Here is a 27,681-nt window from a genome sequence, read left to right on the forward strand (position 1 = left end):
TAATCCAGACCTTTGGAGGGCAATACTTTGGGAAAGGCTGAAATAGAATTCTGCTTAAATATAAAAAAAAAATAGTTTAGCTAATTCTTATTTTTATAGAATGGTGTTATTCTAGATCATGGGTATCAAACTCGCGGCCTACGAGCTGGATGTGTCACGTGCTGGCTCCGCCCCCGCCCAGTTAGCGAAGGGGGGAAAAGTCCCGATATGTCATGTGATGCTGCTGTGACGACGCAAGTTTAAAAGTCAGTGCTTCATTGCTCTTATGATATAATATTATATATCTGCCTATTGATGCCAAAATAATTTTCCAACAAAAATGGGTAAATCTCCCAATTATTCTTGCTTTGGTAAGAGAGTTGCTACTGTTTAAGGTATAATGTTTGCTAGATTATTGATTCTAGTTTTATTATAGAAAGTTCGTTTATATTTTTAAAATTGCTGTAACTGGAACAGCTTAAACTCATAGATGAATTTTTGTTTTCCCAGAACTCCTCTTTTAGCTCAGAAGAGGAAGTGGAGGATAATGACATCAGGCACTCCTACATCTCACCCGAATTATCTCTGCATAAGGCACCCAAGGGCCACAGCAAAGACAATTTGCCAAAATTTGCATATCGGAGTGATGTAAACATTCCTGAAAATGAAGTAGATCTTAAGCCATCCAGAAGCAAAAGTACAAAAGCTAATTATGTGGGCAGTACTCGGTGGGGGGTGGGGGGTGGGGAAGCTAAAAATACGTGGCACATGTAGGGGAGAAACTGCCTTAAAAAGCTTGGCAAGCTGAAGCAGATGAACCACATCAGAGAACTGAAAAATGATACCTAAGCTAAAGGATCCTTGTAAACTACCAAATATTAAACTTTTAGAACTTTTAGAAAATAGAACAGAATAGAATGAATGAGCTGGAAGAGACCTTGGAGATCTTCTAGTCCAGCCCCCTGCTCAAGCAAGAGAACCTATACTATTTCAGATAAATGACTATCTAGTCTCTTCTTGAAAACACCCAATGATGGACCGTCCATGAGGCAAGCTGTTCCACTGGTTAAGTGTCCTCACCGTTTGGAAGTTTCTCCTTAATTCCAGGTTGCTTCTTTCTTTGATTGTGACTGAAATCTTGAGAGATTGACAGCTATTTTAAGGTTGAATCATTATTGTAGGTGATCACCATGTTTATTTCATAAAAAATATACCTATTGTATGAAATAAAAATATACAATAACTAGTTGTGTATTTTTATGAAATAAAAATATACAATAACTAAATAATGTATAATAATCTATTCACTTTTGAACATTTCCTTAATTTAAAATCTGAGATAGTATACAGTGTGACAAGTTTGCTGGGATGGCAGCCAGCTGTCTTTAAGGTGGAGAATGAAAGGGGCAGAACCTGGGCTGGGTCAAAAGTAAAAAACCACCTTATCAGCAAGATGGTGTGCAATTTCACAACCCAAGGCAGGATAGTCAAAGTCTGCTTTTTTCGAAAGGGAGCCTAGATTTCAGCCTTGGAAGCTTACTGGGTGACTTGGGGTCAATTTTTTTAGACCAATGTATGTTATAATGTTATTGTGGTAGAGAAAAAATGGAGATTATTCCATGTACATCCCCTTGAAAGCCTGGAGGAAAGATGTGTGCGGGTGCAAGAATTGTACAGTGTAGCCTCTGGACTGAGTCTTGTTAAAGAAATGTTGACAGCAGGCACTACCACTGTGTCTTCAAATATTTGTTTTATAAACTAACTGTCTTCTATCTTGGTGGGTTTTAGGCTCTTTACTTCAAAATGAGATGAATGAAATGGAAAAGTTTCTTTTGAGCCAAAGAAAGGAAAGCAAAGAAATTGGAGGAATGAATGGTGGTTCATCATCTATTCATACATGTGCCCAAGGAGTAAAGGTATTTCTCAGATAATGTTTTCTGATCCTATTGTACATATTTTCATTTGACTCTGATGTCACCTGGGGTAATCATAGAACTGTGTGATTGCAAAGAGCAACTCAAACCATCAGATTCAGAATCCTTCATTCAGAAATCCCTAACATTTCCAGCCTTTGCTCATACACACCTAGTGCCAGGAATCCAACAGCTTCTATGGTTGTTGGCTCCATTGTCACTTGGTCTTATTATTACCAATACTTTTTCTAGCAAACAACTGCCAGAATTAAGTTCAGAGCAGTAGAATCCTACATACAGCTTGTATTCCTTTGTATCCAATGGAATTCTTAATGCAGCTTTAATGAAACATTATTTTCAATGAAGAATGAAACATATGTTTAACTCTTTCCAGTGTAAACAAATGAGGTACAAGTATAAACATTTTAGCATTGCTGCATTTTTAAAAAAAAAAGATTACAGCTGTAAAATCTGATCGACAATATTCTGTTTTTTGCTTTCATCTTACTCATTCTGCCATCTTTCAGTAGAGTCACTGTTTTTTAGAATAACAATTTTTTTCTACAGGTGTTGATACAATGTTTAGTAATGAATCAAGAAAATTCACATTTCTATACTATCTCCTCGATTTATTTTTTTAAAGCAGGAAAATAAAACCATTGTTTTTCTTTATTACTCTTGAGAATCTTGTATCTTTTTCATCTTGCTGTATTACTGTGTTCAGATTGATTGAGAATCATCGCTCAGTGAAATATTGCTAAATATTTCCTAAGTTGGAGAAATTACTGTTCTTTTTTTTATATAGTTTACAGGTATTGCAGATGAGGATGACTGGGATTTATCATCTCTGGAAGATGAAAAACCTTTGAAAGATGAGAAAAATAAGAATGTACGTGCTGTTGAAAAGAATGATCGATGTGCGATGTCAATGACCCATGAATGGGGAAAACCAATAAAGGATGAAGGTATTTTCATGCTAGAATTGTTGTGCTATATTTTTTCTGAACAATTTGAAAGAGCGGTGTGTGTATGTTTGTTAATCCAGACATACATCTACTCTGGCTGTGGATACTGTTTACTTAGACCAGGGGTTTCAAACTCGATTTCATTAAGGTCTGCATCAGGGTTGTGTTTGACCTCAGGGGGTCAGAGTGGGCATTGTCAGATTGATGTCACTGTGTCGGGGCCACCTGTGGTGGCCAAGTGCTAAGGCTTCCTTCAGAACCTCCCTACGTCTCATTATAATCTCCTTCCTTCCTTCCTTCCTTCCCTCCCTCCCTCCCTCCGGCTCTATGAGCTCCGTTTTCACTGACAGAAGCACCACGGGCCAGACCGTTGCTGTTTCCATCTAAGCACCCCAGGGCTACATCTGGCCCTCGGGCCTTGAGTTTGACACCCCGACATAGACCTACCAGTTGCATAATAGCTTAGTGCTGAAGAAGAAACAGTTCCCATTCAACAAGTTTCATGCATTTTCTAGCTTTGCCCAATGGCACTGATTCCAAACCTGGAAAGTTCCCACATTGGCCAACCATGGTTATGGGAGATGGCATTTTTCCAAAAAGATTTAGACTGGATAGTAACAAGAACCTATCTAAGTGAAGAATATGAAACAATAGGTGGCTGGGAATGGTAGCATCTTTCTCACTGAATAATCTTTTCAAAATTGTTTTCTTTTTAAACAGGACATCCAGATGCAGATATCTCAAGCTCACGGAAAAGCAGTTTGGTCACTGTTACAGATTGGAGTGACTCTTCAGATATTTGATTGTGCAAGGAGGTTTAATCTGATTTCTGTCCTTTTTTTCTTATGGTGCACTAACAAGGAACTTTTCTTTACAAAACTGTGTCCAAAGTTTTACCTTTTATCAAATGCGAGCTTTTAATTACTTTCAGCTAGTTCTCCTAGAAGAAGTGGATACAAAGTGTTTTATCAATTAATACTGCTTTAATACTTTTTTTTAAAAAAAATCAACCCATATTTAAATCATACAAAGACCTTATATAAACTTATTTTTATTGTAATACTACTTTCTTGCTTTTCCAACATCCATGATGACAAAAAAATTGGAAGAAGTTGGCTTTGTTTTTCCTGGCACTTCCATGCAGCTCCTATCCTGGACTCTCTTGCTGTTTGCATCACTGCCAACTTTCATCCTTGTTGCTTTCTGGGTTGGGAGATGAGGAGGAACAAGAGTCACTCAGGAAGGGAATTCTCAGGAGGCAGGATAAAACAGGCATTCCACCAGTGAGAACCATTGTCAATCATAATAGAGCTGGAAGGGACCTGGGCGGTCTCCTAGTCCAACCCCCTGCTCAAGCAGGAGACCCTATACCATTCCAGACAAGTGGCTGCCCAGTTTTTCCTTAAAAACCTCCAGTGACGTAGCACCCACAACTTCTGAAGGGAAGCTGTTCCACTGGTTAATTGTCCTCACTGTTAGGAAGTTTCTCCTTAGTTCCAGGTTGCTTCTCTCCTTGGTGAGTTTTCATCCATTGTTTCTTGTCTTGCTTTGTGGTGCTTTGGAAAATGAGTTGACCTCCCCACTTTTCTTTATGGCAGCATCTCAAATAATGAAATACCGCTATCATGTCCCACCTAAGACTGGCCACAACCAATTTCTGAAACCATTCTTCATATGTTTTTGTTTCCAGGCCCTCATCTTAGTTGTCTCCAGGCATCATCTTAGTTGCTCTTCTTTGCACAAAGTCTCAACATCTTTGTTGCAATGTGGTGACTAAAACTGGATGCAGTATTTCAGGTGTGGTCTTTTCTAAGGATTTATAAAGTGGTACTAATAGGAAACACTGCAACACCTATTCAGTTTCCTCTGGTATAACATATGAGCTGAAAGTTAGAGCTGCACACCTGCTGAAAGTCCCTACCCAAAACCCCAACCATATCTTGATACAGCCGTTCTGTGAAAGGAGCCCCTCAGTTTAAGAAAAGATTAGCAGATTTCCTTAATGGTAAAGAAGTTGACAGTGTTAGAACCCAAGCTTTGTATTTTTATACAAATGGTGAGCACAGGAATATTAGGGATAATATCAGGTCACATGAACAGTCTTGGGGATCAGTTGAAGCAACATAGGAAGGATGCATTAAAATGCTTTGCAGCACCTTAAGTTGAACTCATTCATCATGTGTTTTGTAACCTGTCAAACCTGACCTAGCCTAGCCCTTGTGCTCACCTTTCATTGCTATCAAGCCTGCAAGAGGTGGTGATGATATGCCTCTGCTTTTGACTTCTTCTGCCTCTTCTTGTGAAGAGCAAAATTGCCTTTTGCCTTGAGCGTGCAGAAATAACTGCTCAAGGGGACGGGTGGATCAATGATTATACCAGATGCAATCTCACTAAGCGTTTCAGGGTATTTAATAACTTCAGTGTACTTCATAGATTGTGCCCTAGTAACCCTAAACGACCCTTCAACAAGCAAAAATTGAACTGAATTTGGGGACAGAGGGCATAAAAATAATAAGATTTTTTTTAAAAAAATGAAATTGTTTATTTTAAACCCAACTAAACAGTAAGGTTCTTCTAACCATTCTTCTATTCCAAAACAATTACTAAAGCTACATTTCTGGTCCCATAAAAATGACTAAAAGATTCTGTTCCTTTCTTAGACCTCATTCTTTCCCTAAACATTCGGTATTTTTAATTCTAGGCACAAGTAAGCATATCTGGAAACCAATATGTGTGTGCTCCATCCCTCCCTCTCCTCATTACTGACATCTAAATGTACAGTGTGGTTCTCTGTAGTAAAAAAAAAACCTTGTCTGTGGAGGATCCTAAATTTCAATGTTTCATATTTTACAAAAAGGTATGGGATAGGATTGGTCTTTAACGGTATAATGTGTATCAAGGCAATGAAGCTTTGTCACCAGGAGAAAAACAAGAAGACATGCCTACTGCACTACAATTATAATTATGTACTATAATACTATGACAACCAGTGTGGTGGTGTGGTTAGACACCAAGCTAGAAACCAGGAGCCAGCTGGGTGAATTTGGGTCAGTCACTCACACTCTATCCTTGGAAGAGGAAGGAAAGGGTAAACAACCCTTAGCAAAAAAAATATGCAGTATTAGTACGGGCAGTTGCCAGGCGTTAACTCTGACCAGCAGGCACAAAAAAATAATAATCCAATACTAAATCACATTATCTAAAAATATTACACAAAATAAAATGATACAATCAAATGGTATATATTACATTGTACATTTTGGTCGTCTGATGAGACTTTCAATTTTTAGAGCAATGTGATAAATCTTCAGGGACACAGTTGATTGTTCCAATCAATACCTGAGACTGCCTTGATTTAAATCAACCAATTTGAAGGTGAGGGATTAAGTGAAACTACAGAGAGAAACTCCTCAGAAATAGAGACATTTATCTGCTCATTATACCTAGTGGAACACAAGCTGCCTTATGTAAATCTAAAATTCCAATTTTAACCTTTGGAAAGTTAAGGAAGAAATCCATTTTGTGTTACAGGGTATTTGGGTGTGTGTGTGTGTGGGATTGTTAATCCATATAATTGTGATACTGGGATTAAAACTGCTGGTGTTTCATAATGCATTATTAAGATCTTGCTTAAGCTTAACACTATCTGTTTTAACATGCTTTTAAAATTAGTCCCAAGTTATTGAAAGCAGGTCTTCAAACCTGATGAATCCATTTAAAAGCTGCAACTGTTATGTTTGATCCTGAAGATCCCTGACAATATTGGCTGTAATCAAAATGACTTCATTTATATTTCTTACAGAAAGCAAAACATAGCAAGTTATTTTTCAGTTATAAATTATGTCTAGTATAAATCTTAAAACAAGTTATGAAGAAAATTTACATCGAGTAGACAAAAGTTCATTTATAAAACAGTTAAAATAGTTATAAAACCGCTGATGCTCAAGATACCAAGCCACTTTTAAAAATCATTCTGTGGATGGACAGCACATATGTTACGATTCTTAATAGCAAAAAAATTCCTTCAAGCATCCATCTACACATAGGCATTTTTGTCAAAGTGCTTTGGAGGGATCTTGGATGCTTTAAAATCTGCTGAGTAGGCCTTGGTTCGAGTAGACATCACAGAAGCTGGTTTGTTGTACGCATATACCATCCTGAAACATCAGAAAGTTTAGAGCTCATTTAAATATCAAGAAATATTGAAAGGAAGATCTCATGGGGCTACTGTGTGCTTTAGGTTTTACTATAGACAGACATTTTGGAATACAAGGAAGGATTAGCACAGTCACTCTGCAGCTCATTTAAAGTAGCAGCATCAATTTCCAGGATCCCACAGCTGCCTTACAGTCCTGGAAAAAGACATGGCTGTTCAGTTGAATTGCAGGGGCTGCATGTACTTGTACCAGTGGTGAGTTTTTACCGGTTTGTCCCGGTTTGGGTGAACAGGTAGTGGCGGTGGGGGAGGCTCACCCACCCATCATCACTGCATGCGCGGAAGGGCTGTGTGTGTTTACACACTCCCAGTTCTGAACCAGTAGTGAAAGTAAGAGGAACCCACTACTGACTCATACCTTAATCACAACAATGATTAACCCATCCATTTTGTTCAAGTTGGGTAAAAACTTAAGGCACTATTGCAGTTCAGGAGGCTACTTGTGGTCAAGTCTCTATTACTTTAAGTGACTGTTTTAATAAGAAGAGTGGTAATACTTTTAAGTGACCGTTTTAACAAGAATAATGGTAATACTTTTTCTTCTAAGTGACAGTTTAACAAGAATAGCGTTAATACTTTGCTAGTCCTTGAGAAAAGCTTTCTGTAACCAAAAGTACAGGGTGGAATTTTGAACAATTTTCAAAACTTCCCCGATGTAGGAATACTTACTAACAAGGTAGAAGTTTTTCTCGGCCTGAAGTAAAGATTCTTTGCACATCAGTCTTGAGCTTATAATCAAATAGCTAGAAAAATATAGGTGTGTTCTGAAGAATATGCTCATGTTGAGTTATCAGTGGGAAGCTAAAATTGCCTTTATTACCATACCATGGAGGTCAATTGGTCAAAGCCCTACAGGGTCAAATGCTAAGAGCATGACTTAATGGCCAAGCTGGGAAAGACAGCTGCTATCTTATTGATGACACAATGAAGGATGGCCTGTGGAACATTCCCAAATGTCACAGAGCTTCCCCAGGCAGATATTGCTAATTGCTTCGCACTAAAAACTGGGAAAGGGACCCTGTTAGCAACAGCCCTTATATACCGCTTCATATTGCTTTACAGTCCTCTCTAAGCAGTTTACACAGCCTATTGGCCCCAACAATCTGGGTCCTCATTTTACTGACCTCGGGAGGATGGAAGGCTGAGTCAACCTTGAGACGGTCAGAATCGAACTGCTGACAGTAATGCAGCCTGCAATACTGCATTCTAACCATTGCGCCACCACGGCTCTGTTATCTGATGTTCAGAATCTACCACTTCATTCTCAGAACAGAGTAAAATGATTTGTTTAGCATTTCAGGTCATGCTAGCCTCTTTTTTTTACTATTTCAGGTCATGCTAGCAGCCTCTGATTTTCTTTTTATTTGACCAAGTACAGAACCATGAAATCAATATTTGTTTTTTTCTCTCCATGCCATTTATTGTAGCAAGCTGTCCTTAAAACAGCTTCAATTCAGACATGGAGTTTAAATTTTTGAGTACTTGTTTGTCCAAAACAGCACAACCTAAGCTTGCTTACTTAGAAATCAATCCTATGTGATTTAGAGGATCCATTCCCAAATTAAGACTGGGGCTACACGTAGCTCATGCTGGAAAGTGTAGAATATTTCATGAATTCCTTATTACAACCCTAATTTTAGTCAACGTTCTCAACATTTATGTATTCTTCAAGATCCTAATTTTGACTCAATTCTTTCATATTTTGTGTACTGGGAAGCTAAATTAATGTACCACATAATAGATGGATGAAAAGGATAAGAAAGGGCTACTGGTGAATACTGATGACTCAGTACTATTCCAGATAAAGGGAAATAGTTGGGAAGTGGTTTCATAATTAAAGATCTATTTCTCTGAAAACAAAATGCCTAGGAAATTTTAAACATAAGCCATGAATCATTCATCTAAAAAGCACTGAAAATGCAACATGAATTCTTTTAAAGAGGAAGTGCTAAGGCAGGGGTCTGCAAACTTGGCTCTTTTAAGACTTGTGGTCTTCAACTCCCAGAGCAAAGCTGGCTGAGGAACTCTGGGAGTTGAAGTCCACAAGTCTTAAAGGGACCAAGGTTAGAGACCCCTGTGCTATATGACTTCTAATTCTATGCTTAAATTTTACAGAGATGAGCAGTATCTAACAAATTTTTTCCCCTAAAAGCAGAGGGTTTTTAAATTCCTTTTTCCCCCCCAACTAATCATTCTTAACTATTGACTAGGGCAGGGGTCTCCAACCTTGGCAACTTTAAGACTTGTGGACTTCAACTCCCAGAATTCCTCAGCCAGCTTTGCTAGCTGAGGAACTCTGGGAGTTGAAGTCAACAAGTCTTAAAGTTGCCAAGGTTGGAGACCTCTGGACTAGGGTTATTTCTGAAATATTTGAAGATTGGATTAGTGCTTATCTTCTTACAATTTATTAACTAGAAATCTACTAATATTAATTTTAACAAAAGCAGTTGTCCGTACCGTGGAGTTTGTTTGTTTTCAACAATGGAGAAGCAGAATATGCTGCCACCAATTATGCAAAGCGATGCTCCAGCCCAACCAATGAATAAAGCGGCTCCCAGTTCATACCTGCAGATAGATGATAATTCATGTTTAATAAATAGATTAATCACCAAATCAATTTTATTTACTTGATGCAAAGGGTTTACAAGGCTAAATTAAGGCATTCATTGTATTAACAAAAATTTAATTAAATAATTTTTGCTCTTTCCACTGCAATCCTCAGCCCCCCCCCCCAAATCAGAAAGCTTGGCAAACATTGCTCCTGTCTGAAACAAGCCATTCGAATCATGGTTACTACTAATGGGCATTGAAGGTTTAATTCCCTCTTCACTTCTCCAATTCTCAAGAGTTGGAGGAGTTACTGTCTTGGTTTCCAGTGTATATCTTAAGTATTTACATGGAAAGAGGCCATAAATTGTCTGCAATAAAAAAGATAGTGCTTTGCTGCATATAATTCAGCAATAACAATCAATTATTTGAGTAATTATAACAGAATAATCCTTTACTTCTTGCTGGGTCACAAAGAGAGCACTTCTACTAAATATATTGTGGGCGAGAATTAGTATAGAATTAGATAATTTGCTGTAAATGTTTCAGTTTTGGTTGCAATAACTAGAAAGATGAAAAAAGATCCTAGAATATAGGTAATCAGCTATCGGTTGATTTAACTTCAGAAACAGCAAAAGGTATTTTAATTTTTGTTAGTTTCTTTCAGCTATATTGTACTGAAATGTATTTTTCAAAGCTGTCTAAGACAGGAGGAACCACTTCAAGCATATGGACCTTGTAATCTTCCATTCTAACAGCACTGAAATACTAACGGAGTTCAAAAGGCAGCAGTTATTGTTTTATTTCATTATAACCAGTTTAAACTTTATTTTGGGCAGGTTAATTAGTTCTGGTTCCTTTGAACCAGGCAGATAGACCAAAACAGCAAGTAAAACACTTCCTATCTCAGTGTTTTTTTTTCGACTGGACTTACTTTTGTGCAATAAATGTGGGGTCAAAGAACTCAGATGTGATTCGGTGAGCATAGAGGGAGCAACCAGTCAATGCACTCAGTCCTAAAAAAATGCATCAAGTGCAGAACAGGTTAATATCTGGAAATGCTTCGATACACATCCACCAGAATCTACAATCGACAGAAATTTTCCCACTTAATTTGATCTACCTGGAAAAACTCAGCTTTGATAATTTGATATTTACCTGAAATAATAAAGATCACTCCAGCAAAACAAGCAATTTTAGCTTTAGTTTGGTCTGAGCCTCCAACCTTTGTACACTTCATCCCGATCAGGGCAAATACAGAGCCAAAAAACCCAAGGCAGACAGCAGCAATCATGAGTCCTCTGCATGCTTGGATGTAACCTGAAAATGCAAGAAGAAATTGAGTGATGTCCATGTTCAAAGGACTTTCAGTACAGTATAGGTCACCTGGGTAGTAAGACACTTTTCTTATCTCTTCTAATTAGATCCTCTTATGCAAATCTCCACTCTTTCTCCACAGTTTTTGCAATAATTAATAAATAATAAATTTAATAAATAATTGACATGGCAGTACCTAACAGTGGGAAATGTGGGAGAGGATACAGGGTAATGTAAACATGGACACACCAGGTTGCACTAGAAATAAAATGCTTCCAACTTTATTAATAGCACCCTATAGAAGATAGCTATTGGTTCAGGGATCTTAGCAGCATCCAGTGTGTCAGGGCTGCCATAAAGAAGAGGGGTTCAACCTATTTTCCAAAGCTCTAGAAAGCCAGACAAGAAACAATGGTTGGAAACTCATCAAGGAGAGAAGCAATCTAGAACAGGGGTCTCCAATCTTGGTCCCTTTAAAACTTGTGGACTTCAACTCCCAGAGTCGCTCAGCCAGCAAAGCAAAGCTGGCTGTGGGACTCTGGGAGTTGAAGTCCACAAGTCTTAAAGGGACCAAGGTTGGAGACCCCTGATCTAGAAGTAAGGAGAAATTTCCTACTGGTGAGAACAATCAGTGGATTGGCTTGCCTTCAGAAGTTGTGGGTGTTCCATCACTGAAGGCTTTTAAGAAGAGACTGAACAGTCATTTGTCTGAAATGGTATAAGGGTCTCCAAAATCCCTTCCAACTCTGTTAGAAGGGACTTTGGAGACCCTTATACATTCTGAAATATAGTTGGTTAATTCACAGCTTGATGTGATATTGCAAGATCAGCCAGTATTATTAATTTAATGCTTGGTGTTTTGCACAAATGCAACCAATATAACTTACAGTAATCAAAATACAGATAAGTGAAAGAATCACAGTGTTCCCATATTCTCTTCTGTTTACATGTTCCTACTGCTTCTCTGTTGTTTCCTACTCGAAGTTCAATTTATCTTTTGGTATTCTATATCAGGCTGACAGCACAGACCAAACCAAAAAGGAAAAGCAAATGCTTTCCCTGTTCCTCACTTAAAAACTGGATCTGCTCAAAGCAGACTTGGCAACATGAAAGATGGTATTTTTTAAGATGGTGGGATAATTTACTAACCAATATTCTGTACTACTCTCATTGCTAATCTGGGAAGGGATTTGTGAATGTTAGCTGTGACCAAAATGCCCAATTTTTCCTGATAACTTAATTTGCCCCATAATTTTAAATGAACTTTCAGCAGTTCTTTCATTTACTTCATCATGTAGATTATCAGTAGCTCTTGTCAGCAACTGTAAGCAAATTTATCTATGATCAGTTTTGGGCTGCATCCATACTGATGATAACATGCGATTTAGATTAAATTTATTCAGAGTGCAACAGGCATTTCCTGCTCAGGCATAAGGCCAGATGGAACAAATCTCCAGGTCCCAGGGTTATGTCAGACCTGCCTCAGCTAGATCCCTAGGAAAGAAAGACCCTCGACTCCATTTGATATGTTCTTTTACTAAGGATTAATGGGTTGCAGCAAAAACAAGGGTAGATCTTAGGTTCCCATGCAAAGAATTACAGATTTTCCCTCTTTGACTCCCCTCCTTGTTGTTGTCCAATGGTGTCATATAGGTGTTTAGAGAACAGCTCTGATGTTTGGTGCCACTTGGTGCAGGCTGTATTCTTTTCCCAGGCTCAGTGTTCTTGAAGACTGGAAGAGGCCTGTTCTCACAACTCTGGTTTCCATCAAGCCTGTCACACACACACCCTTGCTCATCTCTACTCTACTCTCCACATGTCAATTGCCTCCCCACCCCACCCCGAACAATTTATCAGAGGATGCCAGCAAAGCACAAAGCTGAAGATGGTAGATCTGACAGGTTATGAAATGCAATAGGACATGCCTTCATATTTTTACCATATTCCGACATGGTATAAAGACTACAATAGATACTTTGTAAAAGTTACCCGGGCAAACCCAAATATAGGTTGCTGTTATGGTGAATAGAGATCTCAAAATTATCTTCCAGCTGCTATCTAACTTCCAAGTTACACCACCAAATTACCATTATGCAACAGGCCAACTAATTTGGATATATTACTCTTTGGATATATTGTACATCAAGAGGATAAAACATTTCTCTCTATCATTTGAGTCTGATCTATAACTGTACTAAATTTTTGTTGTTGCTATTGTTGCGACCTTATCCCTTATAACACTGAAAGCATGTGCCTGATAAAGTGAACGCTTCACTTCATTGTTTTGACTTGTGCTGCAGCTGTTAAAAACCTGAAGTAGTAAAGACCCTCCAATATTTTCTTCAAAAAATAATAATTAAAATAAGTGATGTTCAGAAATTCCTGCACACATTCAAGGTTTAAAAGAAGTCTACAGGGCCATCTTAACTATACCCTGTGATTGCGGTACTTGGTGCAAAAGAAGAAGGTTAAGAAGGACAGACCCATCTTTGAGAGAAAAATCTATGTGTGTAAATACTGCAAACAGAAACACTTCATACAGCAAGCTTCAAATGGAATATCAGTGGGGGCAGTCTAGGTTAGAGTTGCATAATGAGACTACCACTGCAGGTTGCTCCAATGCAGTGGTGGAATTCAAATTTTTTTTACTACTGGTTCTGTGGGTGTGGCTTGGTGGGTGTGGCTTGGTGGGCATGGCAGGGGAAGGATACTGCAATATCTCCATTCCCAACCCATTCCAGGGGGAAGGATATTGCAAAATCTCCATTCCCACCCCACTCTGGGGCCAGCCAGAGATAGTATTTGCCGGTTCTCCGAATTGCTCAAAATTTCTGCTACTGGTTCTCCAGAACCTGTCAGAACCTGCTGAATAGCACCTGCTCCAATGGATCAAAATATGATGGATACAGAAAATCGTTAAATCTATAACTGAAGAGTTGACATTAACTGTACTTAATTTTAATACATAAATGAAATTAAATCAACTTTAGTTTTTATCCAAGTTCCATCCAATACTATATATCATGCAGTTCTGACACATCCCTTACCACTTCCCCATCCTTGCCTGAAAAGGCTGCTTAGGGAAATGCATTCCCATTCCCATTTCCCCATCAATAAATATGAGTGTTGTTTTGTATAAAGATTTGCAATTTGACATCCAAATCAACAAGTCAAAATAGTCCAATTTTGGACACACAATATTAGAAAATTTGCTAGTGACACTTTTTTCTAGCACTAATCTTCTTTCATTTATTATATTTATATTAAATTATTATAGAAGGAACAAAACTAAATGTTTTAAAGATTGGGTTTTTTCCTATAGACAGTGCCACTGCAGACAAAAAACACGTTTCAGAACAAATTCCCCATTATTTAAATTGTTATAGGTTTATATTTTATTAAAGAGTATATACTGAGGCATGGTCTTTTAAACAGGCCGTTAGTTAACTGTAAATGCACATGCCTAATTTCAAGCCTTAATATAGGCCTGGAGCGCATTCTTACTTTTTTATGCTTTTCGAGATAAGGAATAACACAGGAAATAACATTACACCTGATGGAACACTGGACATGGCTGTTAAGCTAAATTCCGCAAGAAGTGAAAAGTTACCTACACCTAGCTTTTATTACTAAAAATAGATATTTAGTGTAAAATTTCTTCTCGGCCCCTGAGAAAACTTCTCAGTTTTCTTGAGGGGGTGGTATCTTTCTTTCTTTGTAACTTTTTTGTTGTTGTTACTTACATAGATTAAAATTAGCCACGGAAGTCATTATTTTCCGACACATTCAATTTATTGGCATTGCTGGTAGCTAATTAAGACATTAAATGTGCTGGAGCATGAAGGTATTTACCCAGGGGTGCTTTCAAGGTAATTTATAGCTATATCTCCTGGGCAAAATGGTAAAGATTTACCCCAACTACAACAAAATGGCTGCCATCCATCATTTACACACCAGCATGTGATTTTTCACAAAAACAAAACAAAACAGAGTAAGGAGGAAGGACATAATTAGTTCTAAATTAAGCAAAACATACCAGATTCACATGGCCAATGTGAAAAGAATTTTATTTATTTATTTATTTATTTATTTATTTATTTATAATTACATTTCTACACTGCACCATCTCCCGAAGGACTCAGGGCGGTGTACAGCCAATATTAAAATACACACACCAATACAATATAAATACAATAAATAATACTATTTAAAAACAATTAAAAACAAATATTTAGTGGCCGAATCACTAAAACGGTCAAAGACCGATTAAAACCCATTAAAATTTCACTAAAATATATCTTAGGTTAGTCCCGCTCGGTGAAATAATAAAGTCTTCAGTTCACGTTTGAAGGCCCGGAGGTCGGGGAGTTGGCATAACCCCGGAGGTAGCTCGTTCCATAGGGCTGGTGCCGCCAAAGAGAAGGCCCTCCCCCTGGGGGCCGCCAACCTACATTATTTGGTCGACAGCACCCTGAGGAGGCCCGCTCTGTGGGAGTGCACAGGTTGTTGGGAGGCAATCGGTGGCAGAAGGCGGTCTCGCAAATATCCCGGTTCTAAGCCATGGAGCTCTTTAAAGGTGGTAACCAGCACCTTGAATTGCACCCGGAAGGCTACCGGCAGCCAGTGCAGGTCGCGCAGGATGGGTGTTATATGGGAGCAACGCGGTGCCGCTGCATTCTGGACTAGCTGGAGCCTCCTGGTGCTCTTCAAGGGGAGCCCCATGTAGAGAGCATTGCAATAGTCCAGGCTATTGTGTAGAATGTGTAGAATGGTCATCTAATCCAACTCATAGGGCGCACTGAACCATTAACTAACAATATAGACTGGATTCACATAATGTTACACTAAACTAAGTATTTTGTGGTTCAGTATACAATAAGCGCATCCCCTATGTCAAGGCAGGATTGATCCGAAGCCAATTCACTTCAAGTGGACCAAAAAGATAGGAAAGGAAGGAAGATGCCCATATGAATAATATGGCAGACATGCCCAACCAATTCAAGACGTTCAAGACCTAGAACAATCCTTATAGGTGCGAGAAGCTGGGTAGAAATCACAGCTTTTTAGCCTGGCTGTTTGGTGATACATGCTCCTTACTGGGGATATGAAAACTAACCAAGGTGATTCTAATTGCTATCTCACTGCCATACCAGTGGAAGAACCAAGTGTGTACCTATGTAGCGTATATGTACCGTGTTTTATTGTTTTTAAATAACCTGCAGGTTCTCCAAATATTTCTGAACTCCACTCCCCATCAAATCCAACCAGCACTGATAGATACAAGCAAACTAGAAACTGCCTTTTACATAATTAATATTAACTAGTTAAATATTAATTGATCTTAATTGTGAATAGCAATCCTATTAATTAAATCATTTTGGCACAGGATTTTACACACATTTTAAAAAGCTAGTCTTGTAATGAGGCTAATAGCCAGAATACCATTTATATCCACAATTTTAAAAAAGGTCACAGTAAACACAATTAGAAAGTATCTGTTTAGACACTTTTCAATTCTACAAAATGATCATTTGGGAAAAAAAAACACCTATCCCACTAATTTACTTTCTATGGTAGCAATAGTTTGTCATAAGCAGTGCATACTCCCATCAGCTGACAGTATTGTCAATGCCAAGACCCTAGATCCATGATGGCAAACCTATGGCACGCGTACCCGAGGTGGCATGCAGAGCTCTCTCTTCTGGCATGTGCGCCGTTGCCCCAAGTCAGATCTCCGTGGCGTTTCTTTTGTGAGCTTCTGTTTCCCTGAAAACGATGAAAAGAAGCTCACGAAAGAAAAAGATCTTACCTCTTGCTGTGCTACCAGTGTTGGGATGCCCCACCTCCTGCTGGCCAGCTGGTCTTCGGGTCTCTGCTGCACATGTACATACATGCACATGCATGTCCACGCATGCATGTCCGTGTACGTCCTGCATGTCTGTGTGCACTTTTCAGTTTGGGCATGCATGTGTGCAGTTTGGGCACTTGGTGCCTAAAAGGTTAAACTGAAGGAGGGGTCAAATGCATCATAACTCATGAATCCCTATGTGCCCGCAAGAGACCTAAGTCCAACCCACCTTGAATGCCTCTAAATTCCTACTCGTTTCCCTTGACAATTAGTAGTTCAGATTTTGTAGTGAGCTTTAAGCTTGCAGTAAAATCTTTATACTCATTTGAGCTGCCTGAATCTCCTGATTTTTGGCACTTGGCATCAGACTTGCTACAGAAAAAAAAGAAATATGTTGATGAGAGAAAGTTTTATTTTTCCTTCCCTAAATAAAATGATCATTGACACTGGCTCTCTAGAAAGATTCTAAAGGAAAATTGAAGTTAATTTTGCCAGCTGGGAGTAGAAGTAATATAGTTTTCTTTAACAATAAATAAAAAGAAGGAAGCTGGGCACCCTTTGGCCAAAAGATGGGCACCCAAGTCGCCTAAACAAGACATTCCTGCAGTTTATAAACAGATCCATAAGAGAACTTGGAATCTTCTTTTATCTTTCCATTTATTAAGAAACTCAATATGAGCTATGCAGTTGTTACATGCTATACTCACTGATTTTGTAAAACACACCAAGAAAGATAAAGTTACAGGTTTTTACAAACAGAAGAATCAATATCATAATAAGTAGTTTATTACCAATGCTTTTTTATTTGTTTATTTTGATATTATTATGAATAATCAAAATCTATCTATGATGATTGACTTTTTCATATAACAGTGAGCAAAACAAAACAAAAAACTCTAACATTAAAATTTAACCAATGTAACTAAGTCTTGTAGCATGAAAGTGATTTTATCATACCTATTTTAAGCTAGCTGTTACGACTGAAGAATTTTTTTTCAACTTTTGACAGATTTCTGAGAAATAACCTGCTAACAAAAAAGAGCTTATTCTCAACTAGAGGACAGCATGACTGGTAAATATGAGTGGAGGATATTAGTCCAGAGAAAATTCCTTAATGGATTAATTATACTAACTTGATAAAAATTATTCAATTATCAAAGACTTTGAGGATGCTTGCTGTTTCTTCATTTTACTCATTTTAGGTATTTTTTATTGCCCTTCAACCAACAGTAAATTTTTTATATGGAAGTGAAATACCAGTATACAAAATGAAAATATAAAAACAATACTAGATTCCTTTAGAGCAACTGGAAAGTTAAGTTGATTTAATTAAAACACTTACAAATAAATGGAGTGATACCAATAAGGAGACCTCTCGATCCATCATTCGCTTTATCTTAGATTTTTGGGATGTCTAAAGGAAACAGGACCTTATACATATCCTTTATCAGATATAAATTGGGACTTCATAAAGTTAGAAATGAATTTCACATGCTGGCTCTTACTCCTACAATTTGGGTTGGTTCTTACCTCACATTCAGTCAAAACTTAATTAAGTGGTGAATGAATTGCACTACTGTGTTCCATTCACTCACTGGCTCCCCTCACAACTGGTTGCATTGGGTCAATTTCTTAAACATTATAGCTTTGTAAGAGTTTGTTGTGGCCCGCCAGCAGCCAGAGGAGCTGGCAACAGATTCAGACAAGGAAGTTGGGGAGGAACATGGGCCAGTCCTGAAGTCTGGGGAAGGCTCTGACAAGTGCTCTGCGTCAGAGGCAGAGAGGGGGCCAGGGCTGTATGACAGGTATCAGCTGCCTTCGGAGTTAAACATCAGTGAGGCAAACGAACAAAGGGAGCCTGTTCCCAGTGTGTGTATGGACAGAGTTGCCAGATGAAGGGAACAGCTAAGGAACAAGGGTCGATTTGGGAATAAGGCCACAGGTGGACAATGAAGGGCCCCTCCCATAGAGAATAAAAGAGGAGCGAAAGGGGAGGGGTGTTTACAGGAGACAATTAGTTCATTACTGCATTCTTGCCAAGTATTGAGGCGTCTATCGGCCTGGCCACTCTCCAAGCCTGATAAAGGTTATTAATTGTGAACTATCTTGAAAGACTGTGGGAGAGGAAAGACTTTGCTGGAGAGGAATTCACTGTAAATTAAATAAAAGGGGTTTATCGGGACGAGGACTTGGCTTTGTGCTGCTGGGAAAGCCAAGGTCAGAACAGAGTTAAAGTAAGCATGTCATCCGAAAGCAGAATGATACTATCTCTATAATGCTTTAGGAACTTCAAATTAATCCAGTATAAAACATGGTTGCATGTGTAATTTGGAACTGTCAGAGGTAAGATGTATCTTGGAAACTCATAATTTTACAGTAACTTTCAGGTGTGCAGGGCCACACCTTCAGTCAACCATTCATGAACATGCTAGCAGGAATCTAATAAGCATTTTTACAATCCATATACTTGGAAAGCATCAGATTATAAATCCTTCTGAGAAGAATGTTGTACTGCTCTTGTACTTCCACACTTGTATTTATAAAGTCTAGGTTTTCAGATAGGAGAGAATAAAACAGCACCAGCAGAAATTCTGTTCTGTAAAACTCTTAGAAGACTGAGATTGCCTATCCTTCTTTATTCAGTTCCTCAGATGAAAGAAACTGAGTTTCTTCCCAGGTGTTCTCTCTTCCCCTTAAGGCTCAAGGTTTAGTTAAGTCTCTGATTCACAAACATAGTTTCTCTGGGAATTCACAAATTTAGCCTAAGGATGAGGTGAAGACCTCTATATTTTACCTCTCAAACAGAGGCCAATGTTCATAGTATCACAAGATGGCAAGGGACCTCTGGGTCAACATGCCTAAAACCAACACAATAATACATTCCCTTTTGTCCGAAAGCATCTCCGGACAGTGGCAGAAGCCATAAATTAAACAAATGCAATTGTATTTGTTAGAATACAGTTAGAAAACAACACCGTACACATTTTATTAATTCAACCTAAGGAATATGCAATGATTTCCAACATTATGTTTTGACTCTGACAATCCCAGTACATAAAAAAGCAAAGCAATTATTTAAGTGACCTATCATTAGAAAAAGATATATGAATGAATATACATCTAAGAGACTGGACTAAAATCAGTAGAAACAAAGCTCATAATATAAGTTTGCTAGCTATAAAAAGGGCTAGGAAAGAATGTTTTTTTTTAAAAAGAAGAGTTTTAGAGAAAATGCTTAATAATACCTGGCTTACAATAGTACCAGTAAAGACAATTGTAGAAATTATAACTGTAATTATAACTAGGTCCGCATAGTGTATAAAAAGGGCAGAGATAAGTTGCATCAAGGATACATGCTTTCCAGATATATTCTAAACATATTCTACTCTATTCTCTGCTGGTAAGGTAACATTTTAAGAAATATTTAGAAAAAATGTGAAGAGATGCAAAAGAGAGCAAAGCAAAAACAGTCAGGGGACTAAAATTTTATCTTACAAGGGCAGATTGAGGAAAAAGTACATGGAGCCTTAAAAAAAAGGCAACTGCGGGAAGTTACAGCAGTTTTTAAGGAAATCATACCAAAAAAAGTGAAATTTGTTCCATTTGCCCAGAGACCAGAATCAAAAACTATGTTGTTAAATTATGAGTTCTATTTTAAAGTCAAAGCCTTTATTGTCATTGTACATCGTGTATACAATGAAATTTTTGAGTATTAGAATTTTTTTCTTAAAAGTGAGGGGAAAATGAACACAACAGTCATTAAAAGTGGTAAGCAATATGCCTAAGTTCAAGAAAAGATAGGCACTTTGTGTTTTAGCCAGCTGTGTAAGTAAAAATAAACCATCTGTTTAAAACATTACTATGAGCAAACATTCCACAAAACAATATTGGTTAGTGTTTTATAAATTAATTGCAATTTTTCTTATTCTGCTCCTACATTTGGTGCTATAAATTTGAGACATATTTTGATACAAGTTCACAGTATCATGAGACATCTGTATGCAAACGAATGATTTATACCTTATCCCAGAGACTCAAAGATTTAATTAAGAACCTTCCAGGAAAGACAAGGAGTATCTGAGCTAAATCCTTATTAGCCAATAGGAACCAAAGTAAGCAGTGAGTAAAAGTTTGATGCAATCATTCTGATTTCCTATTTACAATTTAATTGTCATTAATTTTGACAGAGCTTTCAAGATTCTAATACGGTAAGTAGTTGCATCACCTTATAAAATGGTTTATTACAATTTGGTGGTGACTGTGTTAAAGATGATACCAGCATTATTAATATATCAAGAGAAGTGTGGCATCTATCTAGTATGGTAAGAAACCAAGAGACAGAAACAGCAGGTCATGAAATTGAAAATCATAATGAAAAATATATTGTTCATTTTTGTTATCTATGAACACATATCATACTCTTAATTTTTAGCCACAGTAATAAGAGCAACCTAAACACTATTTTATTACAAAAATTCAATAGTAGTTCAGAAGTTTTACTCAGATGCTTTGTTAAATGGAAATGTCAAGGGTTTATCTGTCCTGTACAATATTATGTAACTTTATAAATGAGGATGGCAGTGTTGGGATCATGAAAAATCTCAGCCTCCAAATTTTACCCAACAGCTGTCTTTTTATAGCCTAAGATATTTTCTTGGTGGACAATTAAACTACACAGAAATCTTAGAACAAAAAACCTCTGCCTTTTATTATTTAGGAATCAAACTTTTGCACTGTTCAATCAAACAACTCTTGGCATATAGAATACTTTATGTAGAGTACATAAAACAAAAATTAAAACATCCATGGTCAGATTAAAAAGCAGTCACAATAACATGGATGGATAAAGCCATAACACAAAATTATTAAAAGGTAACAATAAAAATAGAGATAAAAAAAACAAGCAAGGGAAAAAAAAACATTAAAAAGACATTAAATATAGATTTAAAGAAACAATTTTTTTTACAAAAATTCAGTTTTTTAACACTTTCCTAAAATCTAGCAAGGAGAGGACAGCCTAGTTTTTAACAAGAATCAGTTCCAAAATGCTGCCACACTGCTTCTAGCTTTAATCCCTGAACCTCTCAGAAATGTGGGACCAAGTTGTAGGTCCCTGGATACTGTCATGCAGGTAGTCCTCAACTTACCACCATAATTGAGCCCAACATTTATGTTGCTAAGGGAAACATTTGTTAAGTGAATTTTGCCCCGTTTTGCAATCTGTCTTGCCGTAGTTGTTAAGTGAATCACTGCAGTTGTTAAGTTAGCAACACGATTGTTAAGAGAATCTAGTTTCTCCATTGACTTTTCTTGTCAGAAGGTTGCTGAAGCGGATCATATGAACCCCCCCCAAGGCACTGCAACCGTCATAAAGATGAGTCAGTCGAATCTTGATCATATGACCCTGGGGATGCTGCAATGGTCATAAGTTTGAAAAATGGTCATAAGTCATTTCTTTTCATTGCCGTTGTAACTTCCAATGGTCGCAAAATGAACTGTTCTAAGTTGAGAACTACCTGTATGTTGGGCTGATGCTGGTTGCAATAGGCAGACCAGGTGCCAAGCCATAAAAGGCCTGTAAATTTGGGCTTATGTACTGAAAACGACAGGAACCGAGCAGTATGTGGACTGCTGCATTCTAGTCCAATTATCATTTCTGAGGTGTCTTTAAAAGCAGCTTTATGAGAAATATACTGCAATCATCTAACTGGGCAGTAATGGGGGCATAAATTCTTTAAGTCAGGTCCTTTTGCCTTATTACAGGTAGTCTACAGGTAGGGGCCTCTGGTGGCTCAGCAGACTAAGTCTGTCTGTTATTAACACAGCTGCTTGCAATTACTGCAGGTTCAAGTCCCACCAGGCCCAAGGTTGACTCAGCCTTCCATCCTTTATAAGGTAGGTAAAATGAGGACCCAGATTGTTGGGGGCAATAAAAGTTGACTTTGTATATAATATATAAATGGATGAAGACTATTGCTTAACATTGTGTAAGCGCCCTGAGTCTTCGGAGAAGGGCAGGATATAAATTCAAATAAAATAAAAAATAAATAAATAAAATAAATAAATAAATCTTGACTTACAACGTTCATGTAGTAACCGAAGTTACAATGGCACTGAAAAAAAGTGACTTATGATCATTTTTCACACTTATGACCGTTGCAGCCCATGGTCACATGATTTACATTTGGATGCTTGACAACCGACTCATACTTATGACGGTTTCAGTGTCCCAGGATCATGTGATCACCTTTTGTGACTTTCTGACAAGCAAAATCAGTAGGGAAGCCAGATTCACTTAACACCCGTGTTACTTACTTAACAACTGCCATGATTCACTTTAACCAATGTGGCAAAAAAAGTCATAAAATGGGGCAAAACTCACTTAACAAATTTCTCACTTAGCAACATAAATTTTGGGTCATCAATTGTGGTCGTAAATTGAGGACCATCTGTCGTTGTAATCTGTACACTCTGGAAGCTGGGCATAGGCCCCTCTGGCCATGGCTGTATCTGCTCTTCCAGAAGGGCTCTCAAATAGCAGACTTAGTCCTCCATGGGTAGTGTCTGCTTGTCAAGAGACATCACAGGTTGCAACAGGAAATCCTGAGCTACAAACAACAAGTCTTGAGCTCATCCTTTACACTGTTCTCTCCCATCCTTAAGGCCTCCAGGCCCAAAAAAGGACACTAACAACATTTCTCCTCAGCTAGGATAGCGCTTATATCATGGGCATACTGGTGAAATTGTAATCCAAATTGTCAGATTACCCTATCTGGTAGGTTTGCATAGAAGTTAAAGAACAGGGGACAGAGGGTTGATCTGTGCAACTTCCTACGTATCAGGCTGGTTCTCCTCCAGCATTACTCCCAGTGGTGGGTTTCAATTTTTTTTACTACTGGTTCTGTGGGTGTGGCTTGATGGGCGTGGCATGGCTTGGTGGGCGTGGCAGGGGGAAGTTACTATAAAATCTCCATTCCCTCCCCGATCCAGGGATACTGCAAAATCCCCATTTCCTCCCGATCAGCTGGGACTTGAGAGGCAGAGAATAGATGGGGGCAGGGCCAGTCAGAATTTTTACTACTGGTTCTCCGAGCTACTCAACATTTCTGCTACCGGTTCTCCAGAACTGGTCAGAACCTGCTGAACCCACCTCTGATTACTCCACATTGAAACCACCCACCGAGGAACGAATTGAATCTTTGCAAAATAATGCTTCACATATCCAAGCCCTACAGGTGAACCATGGTTAATAATATCAAAGGTGGTTAAGAGTCCAAGAGGGGGACATTCTCCTAGTTCAGATCCTGGCAGAGGACACCCAAGAATGTCACTGATGCTATCAGATTCACATTTAGAGTCCAAATAATCCTCTTCTTCTAGGATGCTATGAAGCTAGTCCTGTAAAGAGGTATTGGCAATCTTCTAAATCTTTTATGTCAAACAAACCACTAACTATTTATTGACTGATTTTATTGTCATTATACAGAAGCACAAGATACCAACACGGGCATATTTTCACATGGTTCATGTCAAAATGATGAGGGGAGAAAACAGAAATAGTAGCTCCTTCCATATGCCATAAGATTTTTACTTTCTTGGAAAAGAGAAGCAATTAAACTCATCAAGGTAATTGTTTGATCCATAGCCAAGCATTCTTCAACTCTGGGAACTGAAGTTCACACATCTTAGAATTGCTGGAGTTGAGAACTGCAGACCTGCAGAAAAAATAATTGCTACCAACCTGCCTTCCATTGAGGACTTGTATACTGCACGAGTCAAAAAGAGGACTATGAAAATATTTTCAGACCCCTTGCATCCTGGACATAAACTGTTTCAACTCCTACCCTGAAAACGACTCTATACAGCACTGCACACCAGAACTACTAGACACAACAGTTTTTTCCCGTACGCCATCACTCTGCTAAACAAATAATTCCCTCAACACTGTCAAACTATTTACTAAGTCTGCACTACTATTAATCTTCTCATTGTTCCTACTATCTATCTCCTTCCACTTATGACTGTAACCTTGTTGCTTGTATTCTTATGATTTATAGTGATATTGTTTCATGATTGCTTATTTGTACCCTATGACTATCATTAAGTGTTGTACCTTATGATTCTTGACAAAGGTTTCCTTTCTTTTATGTACGCTGGGAGCATATGCACCAAGACAAATTCCTTGTGTGTCTGATCACACTTGGCCAATAAAAAATTCTATTCTATTCTATTCTATTCTGAAATTGAGAAACACTACTCTAATGGGCACTTACTTAGAAGCAGTCCTTCCCAGACTACAGTCCCCAGCTTATCTCATGGCAAAAGTATGAAAACACAAGAATATAATTTCAAATGTTACATTATGGCAACCTGTATATTTTGGGCAACTATGGTCATTCTTGAAATTATGGATACCCCTGGTGTTATGTGGTGAAGAGAACAGATGAATGACCTTTTCCAGCCCACTTCCTGTGTTCCTCTCACAAAAAGAGATTGCAGAAGGATCTGAACACACCTATAATGTGAAATGATCAATGAGGAGCTCTTGAGTTACTCTACATGGGTAAGTCATTTTTGACAAACCAGTTAAAATGTCCCAAGATTCATGGGACAGCTCTGGTAGAAAAGTTAATTGAATAGAGCACCTTTCATTCATCTGAGCTGTTGAGCTGTGTCATCTTCCTGATTGCTCCCAGCCTATCTGCATATACCTAAGAGGAAAAGGGTGATCAAAATATCCCTTGCAAGTTTGAAATGTCAGAAATTATCTTATCTTTTTGTTCAAGATTTTGACATCTGGAGGAACTTTTACAACCAATTACGGGTTGCTAAGTGAATCATTGCAGTTGATACGTTAGTAACCTGGTTGTTAAGTGAACCTGGCTTCCCTATTGACTTTGCTTGTCAAAAGGTCGCAAAAGGCGATCACATAACCCCTAGGACACTGCAACCGTCATAAATATGAGCCAGTTGCCAAGCCTCTAAGTTTTGATTGTGTGCAAATGGGGATGCTGTAATAGTTTGAAGTGTAAAAAATGGTCATAAGAAAAAATGGTGACATTTTTTTCAATGTTGTTGAAACTTTGAACGGGTCACTAAATGAACTGTTGTAAATCAAGGACTACCAGTATAAGAGCTGTAATTCAAAGACCCACAGTTCAGATATTTGGTTTTGTATTGGTTTATCCATGGCATTGAGATAGGAACTTGTAACAGGCAAATTCCTGAGATGCTTTAGTGGGCAAGTGCAGTTTTAGAGCCAAGAGTAACGTTCATTAGCAATTGAAGTCCAAAACCAGGCAAACATAATATTACAGTTTAGGAAAGAGAATGATCAGAAAATCAGACAATAATTTAAAAAATAAGAACAGTTCTCTTAAAAAAAAAAAAATTAACTAGAAAGAAAAGAAAATGAACCCACTACAAAATAGACATTTCTTTCTAGATTTCACATCTCTAAATAGGCAAATAATTTTCGTACCCTCAACCAATTTTTTCTACCATCAACTTCAAAAAAATAAGGAGGCAAAGCAAGGTAAGAGAGGAGCCAATAATCTTAGATCCATCTCATTCCCGTACTCATCTAAATCAGGGGTCACCAACCTTTCGGACCTCTAAATTCATAATTTTAAATCCCATGGACCACTAATATGAATTTTTAAAAAGATAAATAGTATTTAGTGCAATATGAAAATGCAAATAATTTTTCTGCGGACCACCAAAATCCTCTCACGGAGCACCAGCTGTCCACGGACCACTGGTTGGTGACCACTGATCTAAATTAAAGTGGGTTTAGAGATCGAGGGCCTGGGGCCAATGGCTCAGTGGCTGAATGGATCATCTCCCCACCCCTCCACCCCAATCGCTCCTTCTGGGGGAGCAGCTCCCACGATCGGGAACCCCGCCGGGCTCCCCTTCCACTCGGGACCCTAAGCAGGGTGGGCAGAGAAGGGAAAGAAGGGAGAGAAGAGGAGCCTTGCCGACCGTCAAGCGCCAGCATGGAGGGGAAGTCCTTGCAGTTGGACACGCCGGTCGAGTCGGTCACGCAGGTTTTCCAAAGGTTGGACCAGAAAGTAGCGGTGGTGATGACGCTGCCGTCGATGGACGACACCTTCCAGTAGTCGGTGGGCAGCGTGGAAGACACCAGCACCCAGCCCGAGACCACCAGCAGGAAAGCCAGGATTTCGACCACCGAGCTGGCCATGGCCGACGGGACGGAGCGGGGCGGCGAGGGCGCGCGAGCCTCCTCCTCCTCCTCCTGACTGCCTGCCTGCGCTCCGCTAGACGGCCGACTGAGCACAACCGCCTGCCGCGGCCCCGGGGAGCTCCCACCCGCGCGGCAGCATCCTCCGGGCCGAGAGGGAGGGGGAAAGAGGCACGCCTCCCGGCCAAGCCGGACCGTGAGAGGGCGCTGGAAGAGGGAGCCGCGTCTCCGGATGGGCTGCCAGCCCGCGGCGCTCACGGCTTGAAGCGGCCCTCGCCCGCCTGCCCGCCCGCGCCCCGCGGTGGCCCTGTGGCGCCTCTGAGCAGAGGGCGGACCCGCCTCGGCAGCACAAGCGAGGAGAGACCGGGGGTGGCTGCAGCTGCAGTGGCGGCGGCGACGGCATCCTCTTTCTCAATTGCACCCGAACGGGAAAAGGACGGCCTGATTCATTCCAGATATTGGCAGGATATTGGGGTGAAATTCCCACCCGGCAACATTCAATCATGGGGCGTGTAGAGAAACTGGGTATAAATATAGAAAACAGGCGTGTCCGGGACCTAAGTCGGTGCAATTTCCCACTCTCCCCCACCCCACCCACCCAAATACAGGTAGTTCTCGACTTGCGACCACACTCGAGATCAAAATTTCTGTGGGCAAGGGAGACCTTTGTTAAGGGTGACATTTATTAAGGG

General features: G+C 39.1%; 2 protein-coding genes across 2 annotated transcripts; one reads left to right on the top strand and one right to left on the bottom strand.

Annotated features, from left to right (window-relative positions):
• The first annotated feature begins 207 nt into the window (after positions 1-207).
• Positions 208-3,794, top strand: LOC131199974 (cilium assembly protein DZIP1-like). Its single transcript, XM_058186260.1, has 5 exons — positions 208-237; positions 490-676; positions 1,768-1,895; positions 2,698-2,857; positions 3,578-3,794. The coding sequence occupies exons 1-5, from the start codon at positions 208-210 to the stop codon at positions 3,658-3,660; spliced, it is 588 nt and encodes a 195-aa protein (XP_058042243.1). The 3' UTR covers positions 3,661-3,794.
• Positions 3,795-3,978: 184 nt separating this feature from the next.
• Positions 3,979-27,021, bottom strand: CLDN10 (claudin 10). The gene is made up of 5 exons (XM_058186124.1): positions 26,770-27,021; positions 10,779-10,940; positions 10,555-10,636; positions 9,531-9,638; positions 3,979-7,014 (listed from the first exon to the last, which is right to left on the bottom strand). Exons 1-5 carry the CDS (start codon positions 26,987-26,989, stop codon positions 6,894-6,896), a joined length of 693 nt encoding a protein of 230 aa, XP_058042107.1. The 5' UTR covers positions 26,990-27,021; the 3' UTR covers positions 3,979-6,893.
• Positions 27,022-27,681: the final 660 nt, after the last annotated feature.

The sequence above is a fragment of the Ahaetulla prasina genome, chromosome 5, assembly GCF_028640845.1.
Source record: "Ahaetulla prasina isolate Xishuangbanna chromosome 5, ASM2864084v1, whole genome shotgun sequence".
NCBI lineage: Eukaryota > Metazoa > Chordata > Lepidosauria > Squamata > Colubridae > Ahaetulla > Ahaetulla prasina.

What these genes read in the sequence shown, in the direction of transcription:
- LOC131199974 (XM_058186260.1), top strand. Translation starts at nt 208, where the DNA reads ATGTCATGTGATGCTGCTGTGACGACGCAA. An exon ending in TAAGCCATCCAGAAGCAAAA is followed by an intron (nt 677 to 1,767) that starts GTACAAAAGCTA and finishes GGTGGGTTTTAG; the next exon opens with GCTCTTTACTTCAAAATGAG. An exon ending in CATGTGCCCAAGGAGTAAAG is followed by an intron (nt 1,896 to 2,697) that starts GTATTTCTCAGA and finishes TTTTTTATATAG; the next exon opens with TTTACAGGTATTGCAGATGA.
- CLDN10 (XM_058186124.1), bottom strand. Translation starts at nt 26,989, where the DNA reads ATGGCCAGCTCGGTGGTCGAAATCCTGGCTTTCCTGCTGGTGGTCTCG. An exon ending in CTCCATGCTGGCGCTTGACG is followed by an intron (nt 10,941 to 26,769) that starts GTCGGCAAGGCT and finishes TTGCATTTTCAG; the next exon opens with GTTACATCCAAGCATGCAGA. An exon ending in AGTGATCTTTATTATTTCAG is followed by an intron (nt 10,637 to 10,778) that starts GTAAATATCAAA and finishes GCATTTTTTTAG; the next exon opens with GACTGAGTGCATTGACTGGT.